Here is a 9,730-nt window from a genome sequence, read left to right on the forward strand (position 1 = left end):
GTAGTCCAAAACCTGGCGGCGCCTCGGTGCATCTTGGGAAATGTAGTTCTGGCGCCGGCAGCGCCTTCCGGGACGGTCATGGGGGGGGGGGGGGGGAGGTTGCCGAGGCTAGAGCCAATGAGAGGCCGCCTTCGCCGCGGTGCTCCCTGGGAGATGTTGTTCTGGGTGAGAGCGGCGGGGTAGTTGCCGGGGGGAAGCGGCCGCGGGGCGTCTGGGAGCGTTGGGGGGAGGGGGATAGGCGCGTTTGGCGCAAAGCCTGCCGGGGCATGGAGTCCTGGTGAGCGCTGTGCGCATGCGCGAGGTGCCGAGGGGGCTTGGGGGGCCTCACCCGGGAGAGTGAGGTGAGCGAGGGGGGCAAGGAGGGAGGCGTCGGAGGGGCCCGGCGGGATGAGCTTCGGGGAGGGGGCCGGCGGGGGGCCCGAGGAGGGGGGAACGGCGGAGGTGGGGGAGGGATGAACAGGGGGCCGGGGGCTGGGAGCGCGAACGGGGGTGGGGGCGTCGGGAAGGGGGAGGGGTGCGGGTCCCGGGGGCGGAGAACGGCGCGGGGCGGGGAGGGGGAGGGGAAGTAAGAGGGAGGGCGGCGGAGAACGGCGGGCCGAGGAGAGTTGGAGGGGGAGGGGAGGGAAGGGGGCGGGGGTGAGGGTCCCGGGGCTGAGGAGAGTCGAGAGGGAGGGGGACGGATGGGGGAGGGGGAGGGTGGGGGAGGGGCGGAGAACGCCGGGGGGCGGGGAGAGTTGAAGACGGAGGGGCGGGGCGGGGGAGGGTCGGAAGGGGAGGGGCGGGGCGGGGAGGGGCGGGGCGGGAGGGGAGGGGAGGGGAGGGGCGGGAGGGCGGGGCGGGAGGGGAGGGGAGGGGAGGGGAGGGGAGGGGCGGGAGGGGAGGGGCGGGGCGGGAGAGGAGGGGAGGGGCGGGAGAGGAGGGGAGGGGAGGGGCGGGGGGGGGAGGGGGTTGCGGCTCCCGGGGGCGGAGAACGCCGCGGCGGGGTGGGGAGAGTAGGAAGAGGAGAGGGGCTGGGTGCGGGAAGGTCGGAGCGGGGAGGGGGAGGGGACTGGCGGGGGCGGGGGCTGGGCCCTGCCTGGGAGTCTGGGGGCGCCGGTGGGGACGGACCGGGTCGGAGAGGTTTGCGGAAAGGGGCTCCGGGGAGGGGGCGGGCCCGGCGCGGGCGGGGTGCGGGCGGCCCTCCGGCGCGCGGGTCTCTGCAAGCTGGGCGGCACTTCGGCGGAGCTGCGCCTTCCCCGGGCCGGGGTCAGCTGCCCTCCTTTCTCTCCTGCTTGGGGACGCGTGCCCCCCTCTCCCCCCGACAGCCTGACTGGTGGGCGCGCCGCGCTGCAGGGCTGTTTGCTCTCCTGGTCGTCTGCGGCGGCCCTGCCGCCCGCCTTCTATTTCCCCTTCCAGCCCCTGCTCCCCGGGTGCTTGGGTGCAGCGCCGGCGCTTTTGTTGGAAGCGGTGTCCCCGGCACCGCACAGAGTGACGGGAGTGGGCAGGGCGGAGGCTGGTGGAAGGCTGGCTTGGCGCCCCCGCGCGCGCCCCGCAGTTTTCCGTTCGTCTTGACTTCCTGAGACGTCTAGGTTGGTCCGACTTTCCCCATTTTGTAGCCCCGGGGACGGAAGATTCAGAGCGTAAAAGGTGGCGTGCCTTGTCCTAGGACGACTCGCTGGGAAGGTGGCCCTTTGGTCTGAGTAAATATTAGTCCAGTGGACCGGTGGCTCCCCGGCAGGGCCCACTGTACCCTTGCCCTCGCCGCCGGGGAGTCGTGGACCGTTTCCGGGACACATTTTTGGTTGCCACAGTTGGGGAGGCCCTGGTGGCATCCGGGTGAAAGAGGCTGCGAAACACTGGCCAGGTTAAAAGTGGCAGCCAGGCAAGCACGCTCCATCCGGAGCCTTCTCATTTATTTTTTCTATCTTTTTTTAAACGTTTATTTTGTTTTGCAACTATTTTTAATAATTTGTTTAAATTGAAGCATAATTGCTTTATAATATTGTGTTGGCTTCTGCCATACATCAGCGTGCATCAGCCACAGGCATGCACATGTCCCCTGCCTCTGGAACCTCGCTCCCCCTTTTTTGCATTTTCTTTAAACTTTATGGAGGTTTCGTTGACTCACAGTGTTCATTTCTGCTGTCCAGCGACGTGATTCAGTTATGCACCGCTGCGGCGTTGTTTCCTGCTCTTTTCCATGTTGGTCCATCGCAGGACTGATGCTGAACCGCATCGTGATGGACTGGGGTCCTGCGCTGCGCAGTGGAGCCGTGTTGCTCTGTCCTGTGTATACCACTTTGTGTCTGCTAATCCCCGTCTCCCACTCTGTCCCTGTGCTGCTCCGCTTGCAGCTGTGAGTTCAGTCCCTGCCGCTTGCTAGCTGGCTGATCAAGCCAGCTTAAGTCTGAGAGGATCCTCCCTGCCCAGCAGATGCGCACAGCTGTGCACCAGTAAAACTTTAATTTAAAAACAGGCTGTGGGCCAGTGGTCTCAAAGGTTTTAAGCTCAGGACCCCTTTATATCTTAAAAGCACTTGTTCACATCTGTGTCATCTCAGAAGGGAAGGCTGAGAAAATCTCATAATAGTAATTAATGCATTTAGAAATAGCGATAGTTGATTTTTCCACATGTTAACACAAATAGCACTTTTTTTTCTCTTAATTTTTTTTTCTTTTTTATTGGAGTGCAGTTGACTTAGGGCCTCCCTGGTGGCCCAGCTGGTAAAGAATCTGCCTGCAATGCGGGAGGCCTGGGTTCGACCCCTGCCTTGGGAAGATCCCCTGGAGAAGGGAACGGCTGCCCACTCCAGTGTTCTGGCCTGGAGAACTCCATGGACTGTAGAGTCCATGTGGTGGCAAAGAGTCGGACACGACTGAGCGACTCACTTTCATAGCTGATTTAAGGGGCCTCCCAAGTGGCACTAGTGGTAAAGAACCCATGTGTCAGTGCAGGAGACCTAGATGTGGGTTCAGTCCCGGGTGGGGGTGATCCCGGAGGAGGAACTAGCAACCCCCTCCAGTCTTCTTGCTGGAGAATTCCGCGGACAGAGGAGCCTGGCGGGCTACAGCCCGTGGGGTCCCGAAGAGTCGGCGCGACTGAGGCAGCTTAACACGCACGCACGAATAGTTGGTTTACACTAGTGTGTTTCTGCTGTAGAGCAAAGTGAATTAGTTACACGTGCACATGTCCACTCTTCTATGGATTCTCTTCGTGTATGGTTCCCGGCGCTATTCACTAGCTTCGGATCAGTTCTCTGTTCTGTACGTGGTAGTGTGTATGTGTTAATCCGAATCTCCCAGTTTTTCCCATGCCCCATAACGGTTTTTAAACGAAGAATAACCGTGTCTTCCCAACGAAAAGTTGGAAGCATGGCATCACTTGTCTTTGCACATCTCTGTGACCCGAACAGCTGGGTTCCCACGGCCGCCTCTGCTCTCTGCTGAGGCCCGGGGTGGGGGTGGGGGGCCTACCACATGCTCAGGAGGGAAGGCGGGGAAGGGACTGGTAACTCAGTCAGGAAGCGTGTTGTCACCTCGAGGTAGCCCTGAAGGAACTCCAGGGTCCCTGGACTGTTCGGGGACCGTGGTTCCAGGCAGGGTTTATTTGGGGGCTGCGTCCTTCTCTGTTGGGGTGGGGCCGTTCTGGTCCCTGCAGGGTCCCCCGCAGCATCCCCACCTCCGCTGGCTAGATGCCAGCTGTGCCGCTCCCAGCACCCCCATCTGGCCATCAGAAATGTCCCCAGACCATTCAAGATCGCCCCGCCCTGGAGCCCTGCTCTGTGTCTTCAGTCCTTAGGACCGAGGCCCCTGCCTGCCTGTGTCCCGCACTTTGGGAAAGGGACGAGGAAGCGGGGGGACACAGGGCTCCCTGGGTGGGAACACTGGAGTGGGTTGCCATTTTCTCCCCGGGGATCGCACCCGGGTCTCCTGCGTCTCCTGCATTGGCAGGCAGCTTCTTGACCCCTGAGCTGCCTGGGAAGACAGTCCAGTGACTCCACTGGGAGGGTGGAGGGCCTTACAGTCAGTCCCCAGCGTCTCCCAGCTCCCAGATTGTGCCCGGGTGCCCTGTGAGTGTCGAGGCCTGACCACTGCAGACCAGGCGGCTTCAACCACAGACACTTGCTCCTTGTGGCTGGGAAGGCGGGGATCCGGCCGGGATCAGTGTAGGTGGGCGCATGTGGGGAGAGCCTCTCCCCGGCCTGCGAACCCTGCCTTCCCTTCCCGCTGTGTCCCCCCAGGTCAGGGGCAGAGCTGCCCTGTCCTGTGAAGACAGCCACACCCTGGGGCCCCACCACGACTTCACCTCCACATCCTCCGCGAAGCCCCAGCCCCACGTACAGTCATGTTGGGGCCGGAGCGTCCACCTGAGCCCCCAGGGTGGAGGGGGACGCTCGTGTCCACCCTGGTCAGTGAGGGAGAGGCGGGGCGCGGAGCGCTGGGGAGCCGGCAGCCTCCGCCTCCGGGGTGTAGCATCGGGTGCGACCACCAGCATAGGAGGTGCTGATGACAAGGCCCGGGTGCCTGGGCACCAGCGGCCTCGCTGGGTCCTCGCGGGGAGGACGCAGGAGTGGGGGAGAGTGGGGACGGGCCCACAAGCGGCGGGCGAGCCCTTCATCTCGGGGGGCGGGGGGTAAACTGAGGCACGGGATGGGGCGGCTAGCCCTCCCACGTGGGGCCCCTGCCGGAGGGCGCTCTGACCGCGGCCTCTCCCCGCAGGCGCCGTGACCCCGCCACCGGCCGCATGGAGGCGCTGGGCCTGGGCCCCGTGAAGCAGGAGCGAGGCGCCGCCGAGGGCCTGACCGCCGACTCGCCGTGGCACCGCTTCCGCCACTTCCACCTGGGCGATGCCCCGGGGCCCCGCGAGGCTCTGGGGCTGCTGCGCGCGCTCTGCCGGGCCTGGCTGCGGCCTGAGGTGCGCACCAAGGAGCAGATGCTGGAGCTGCTGGTGCTCGAGCAGTTCCTGAGCGCGCTGCCCACCGAGGTGCAGGCCTGGGTGTGCAGCCGCCGGCCGCAGAGCGGCGAGGAGGCCGTGGCGCTGCTGGAGGAGCTGTGGGTGAGCCCGGGGTCCGCCCTCCGCCTGCTCCCGGGTCCCAGGTCCCCCTCCTCTCCCACGCTCACCCCCTCCCCCCCTCCGCCCTGGGTCCCTCGTCTTCCCTCCCCCACGCTCACCCCTGTCCCCTCCCCTGTCCCTTCCCTCCTTACCCCCATCCCTACCCACCCTGTCCCTCCTCCCCCTCCCTTACGCTCCCTCCCCCCCCTGCCCTGGGTCCCTCCTCCCCCTCCCCCAAGCTCACCTCTCCCCTTTCCGCCCTGGGTCCCTTCTCTCCCTCCTCCATGCCAGCCCCCTGCCCCCCTCCACCCTGGGTCCCTCCTCCCTCGCCCCCGTCCCTCCTCCCTCTCCCCTCACGCTCACCCCTGTCCCCTCCCCTGTCCCTTCCCTCCTTACCCCCATCCCTCCCCCCCCCTGCTCACCCCCCCCCCCGGGTCCTCCCCCTCCCCCCATGGTTGCCCCCTGCCCCCAGCCCTCCACCAGGCTCCCCATGGAGACACCCCCAACAGGCTCCACGAACCCTGAGGTCCATGGTATGGTGGCAGTGGGGGGAAGGGTCAGGCCTGCCTTGGTGGTAAGGGACGGTGGGTGCACAGACAACCTTCAGCAAACTTCAGGAGACGGTCAAGGACAGAGGAGCCTACCGGGCTGCAGACCAAGGGGTTTCAGAGAGTTGGACACGACTAACACTGCCCCAGGCCCACCCTTCTGATGACTGATTCAAGTTCAGGGTCCCTGGACCACCCTGAGGACTGACCCTGCCCTGCCCACAGCTGTGGTTGGTCCTAGCCGAAGGACACGGGTTAACTGCTGAGGAGCGGCGGCAGGGAGAGGCCAGGAGGGTCTTGCCGGGACCCAGGGGGCAGCGCCAGCCCTGGGCGACAGCCTATGGCGGGACTCACGGAGGAATGCCAGCTGGAGTGCTCCCGAGCTTCCCGCCAGGAGGTGCGGCGCGCTTCAGCCGCATGTGGGTGCTTGCCCGCATGGGCCGGAGCCTCCGCCGTGAGTTAGGTCCTCAGAGCGCCCGGCGTGGCCTCAGGACCCAGTCTGGCGGGACCAGCTGGCCCAGTGTTCCCTGCCCGGCAGACGGGGGCAGAGGGCAGGCCTCCTGGGGCAGCCCGGGTCCTGCTGCGCCCAGAGGCTCAGCCCTGCAGCCTCGGGGCTGTAGTGTGACTGGCCTCCCGCGCATTTGAACGTTGTCCTGGGGCCAGTTTCTCCCTGCCGCAGAGCTGTCCGTGGGATTCTCCAGGCGAGAATACTGCTGTGGGTGGCCATTTCCTACTCCTGACCCAGTGATGGAACCCACGAATCCTGCATTGGTGGGCACATTCTTGCCCACTGAGCCACCTGGGGAGGCAGTCCAGTGACAGTGACTCCACCAGGAGGCCTTTCCAGGAGAAACGACTCCACACAGACTCCTCGAGGAGCCGCGACCAGAGCATAAAGGAGCCAGAAGTTGTGGGTCTGAGGCTGTCTCTCAAGCATGGGCCTCTGGCTGTGCCACACTGCTCAGAGCCGTCCGCGGGACAGCTGGGAAAAGCTGCTTAATTTGGTGCTGAGTTGAAAATAGCCTCTGTGTTTTCCCTCTGCATTTTGTCTTGGAGCTGGCACAGGGCATCGAGGCTAAAAGCAGGATTAAAGCGGCTCCATCAGTGGTCTGCCTGTCGGATAACAAACCGCCCGAAGCGCAGTGGCTCAGAGTAGTAAGCACTCCTGGTCTCCGCCGGCCCCGTGGGTCGGGAGTGAGGGGCGCCCACCCGGGCCCCTCAGGAGGCTGCCGGGGGCTGGAGGACCCGCTGCCGAGGTGCTCGGTGGGAGGTCTCAGGCCTCGCCATGTGGGCCTCCACGAGCCTGTCCATGGAGGACCCCAGCCCGGCGGCCGCTGCCCTCAGAGCCCGCGGCAGGACCCGGAGGGCAGGTGGCGGGGCTCCAGCTTCTCAGCTGGACGTGGGGTCTCTGGTTCCAGGGACCAGCGACAAGGGCGCCTCAGGATGCGACCAGAGGCTCCGGGGTCTGCGTGGGAGAGGAAGCTGGTGGGGCGACGCCCTCAGGTGAGCAGCCCCTCCTTCCGCACCACGCTCCCCACTTGCCCGTCACTCACGCGTTCAGTGGACCAACCCTCTCGTGCCGGACCCCGCCCCGGAGGGCCCGGCACACGGGGCCGGGGGTCAGACAGGACGGGAGCGCCTGCAGTGCTGACCTCCGGTGGCGGCCTCGAGACCCCGGCGTCACCAGCCTTTCCCTGCAGCTGGAGGCCCGGCACAGAAGAGACTAACCCACCCGGGATGGGCGCCTGCTGGGCCAGGGTTGTGTCCCGGCAGCCTGACCCCGGCTTTGCACCCTGGTTCTCACCAGGCGCCTCGTTGGCAGCCTCTGTCCATCCCCTCACAGCTTGTCTTTCCCCACCTGCCGGCCCATCCATCCTTCCCCCAGCCCACTCCCCATCCATCAACCAGTCCTTCCGCCCACCCCCATCCACCCATGAACCAGTCTCTCCACCTCCCCACCCATGAACCATCCTCTCCCCCCATCCGTGAACTGGTCTGTCCACCCGCCCCCCCCATCCCTGAGCCAGCTGGTCCAGCCTCCATCAACCAGTCTGTCCACCCCCCCATCCATGAGCCGTCCTGTTCCCCGATCCTTGAACCAGCCTTTCCAGTGCCCCACCCGTCAACCAGTGCGTCCACCCACCCAGCTTATGCACCCCCAGCGCCCATTTATCCCCCTGCCAGTCCATCCAGGCCGTGACCACCCTGCCCTCCGCCCCTGCACCTGTTGGTTCACGCCCCATCCATGAACTATCCTGGCCCCAGCATCCATGAGCCAGTCCGTGGCCGTCCTGATTTTGCGCTTTTACCTGTAGGAGATGCGGCCCCCAGGACTGAGGAACCGGCGACGGCAGACGCCCAGGCCGCGCGCCCCTACAAGCAGGAGCCGGGCAGCCCCCCGCCGGCGCCGCCAGCCCCGCCTGCGCCCGGCCTGCCCGCCTTCCTGGCGGCCCCGGGCACCACGTCCTGCCCCGACTGCGGCAAGGCCTCGCTGAAGCCTGCGCACCTGCTGCGCCACCGGCAGAGCCACTCAGGCGAGAAGCCGCACGCCTGCCCCGAGTGCGGCAAGGCCTTCCGGCGCAAGGAGCACCTGCGGCGCCACCGCGGCACGCACCCTGGCGGCCCGGGCCCGGCTCTGCGCCCGCTGCCCGCGCGCGAGAAGCCGCACGCCTGCTGCGAGTGTGGCAAGACCTTCTACTGGCGCGAGCACCTGGTGCGCCACCGCAAGACGCACTCGGGCGCCCGGCCCTTCGCCTGCTGGCAGTGCGGCAAGGGCTTCGGGCGCCGCGAGCACGTGCTCCGCCACCAGCGCACCCACGGGCGTGCGGCCGGCGCGGGCGGAGCAGCCCCGGGTGCAGAGGGCGCCGCGCCCTTCCCGCCCTGGCCCCTGGGGTAGCTCCGGCCGCGCGCCCGGCGCCTCTGCCCTGGCTCCGCACCCCGGTGCCTGAGCCCTGTCGCGCGATGCCCCGAACTTCAGTCTCTGGGTCAGCCCCCGCCCCGTCCTCGTCCTCGCAGTCTCTGCGTTGCGAGGACGCCTCTGCAGCCCTCCCCACCCGGAGCCCAGTCGAGGACCTGGGCAGGGGCGGGGTCCCGGGCTGGAGGAGTCTGCAGGGAGGGGACTGCGTCTCGTCCCGCCCGGGGAGACCGCCCCTTGCCGCTCCCAGGACGGGTGGATCGCGGCATGGCTCCGACAGGACGACCAGGTTCCAGCAGGGGTATCCGAGCTGTGGGTCCTTGCGCTGCGACCGGCCTGTCAGGCAGGCCCGAGGAGGACAGGTGCCGGAGACCGCCGCTGACCAGCGTCTGGAGAGTGTTAATAAAGCCGCTGACGAGTTGTGCAGCCGCTGGTGCCTGCGTTCTGTCCAAGCAGTCGTCGGGGAGGGGCATGGTGGGCCCCACCGGGGCCCCTCCCGGCTGGCAGGGCCCTGGGAGTCGGCACAGCCCAGGGCTTGGTTCCTTGTCCTTGAGCCTAGAGACTCGATGAGCCCTTGAGAGGTGACAGGGTGAGTTCCCCTGGGCTCCTGCGCATCAAGTGCCCGAGCCTGGCGGGCTTCTGCTGGCAGAACCCCACTCGGTCACGGCCCTCGTTTCCCTCTGCTAGCCCCTGGACCAGCAAGACCCAGGCCACGGGGCCCTGCCATGTGGCTGCGAGGGAGTCTGGGAAAGCGACTAGCTGGACTCCGCGGGTGTTTATAGCCGGAGCCGGGCCCCACCTTACGAAACCATTAACAGCTGGTGGAGGCGGGGCCTCCAGATGGTCTCCAGGGTGCCTAGAGCAAGCGCTCAGGCCTCAGCGTCCACCTTGTGGGACGGGGCTGATAACGCTCCCGGAAGGGGCCAGCCCTGGAGATGAAGGTAGAGGCCTGCCCTTCTGGCCCGCAGAGCAGTGACCCTCGCAGGCGGTCTCTGGCAGGGCCTCCTTCCGCACCCCGGGTCCGTGTGGCTACGCCTGGCAGAGGAAGTTGGCTCGGAGAGGCCACGTCTGCAGCCAGACCGGCGAGGGGACCAGAGGAGGGGAGGTGGGGGTGTCTCCCCCGGAACTGGGGTCTGAGGACGGGGCTCTGCCAATAGCGTGCCAAGTGCCAGCCCCCAGGCCCCGCTTTCAAGCACTCAAAGCCATCAAGTCCTTGAATCGTCAGAACCCAAGGAGA

General features: G+C 66.5%; 1 protein-coding gene across 3 annotated transcripts; it reads left to right on the forward strand.

Moving 5' to 3' along the window:
• The first annotated feature begins 244 nt into the window (after positions 1-244).
• On the forward strand, positions 245-8,912 carry ZNF444 (zinc finger protein 444). Of its 3 annotated transcripts, none has more exons than XM_052655284.1 (5): positions 245-341; positions 4,698-5,034; positions 6,636-6,734; positions 6,998-7,082; positions 7,895-8,912. In XM_052655284.1, the coding sequence occupies exons 2-5, from the start codon at positions 4,723-4,725 to the stop codon at positions 8,473-8,475; spliced, it is 1,077 nt and encodes a 358-aa protein (XP_052511244.1). In that variant the 5' UTR covers positions 245-341; positions 4,698-4,722; the 3' UTR covers positions 8,476-8,912. The 3 variants fall into 3 exon arrangements, with proteins under 3 accessions (XP_052511244.1, XP_052511242.1, XP_052511243.1); XM_052655282.1 differs by lacking the exon at positions 245-341 and adding an exon at positions 2,913-3,242; XM_052655283.1 differs by lacking the exons at positions 245-341; positions 6,636-6,734 and adding an exon at positions 2,913-3,242.
• Positions 8,913-9,730: the final 818 nt, after the last annotated feature.

This window comes from Budorcas taxicolor, chromosome 18 (genome assembly GCF_023091745.1).
Source record: "Budorcas taxicolor isolate Tak-1 chromosome 18, Takin1.1, whole genome shotgun sequence".
Classification (NCBI taxonomy): Eukaryota; Metazoa; Chordata; class Mammalia; order Artiodactyla; family Bovidae; genus Budorcas; species Budorcas taxicolor.

Excerpts from the sequence above, each read along its gene's own strand:
- ZNF444 (XM_052655282.1), top strand. The coding sequence starts at position 3,166 with ATGTCCACTCTTCTATGGATTCTCTTCGTGTATGGTTCCCGGCGCTAT. Across the intron at positions 6,735-6,997 it reads AAGCGCAGTGGCTCAGAGTA|GGACCAGCGACAAGGGCGCC; the intron begins GTAAGCACTCCT and ends CTCTGGTTCCAG. Across the intron at positions 7,083-7,894 it reads TGGTGGGGCGACGCCCTCAG|GAGATGCGGCCCCCAGGACT; the intron begins GTGAGCAGCCCC and ends TTTTACCTGTAG.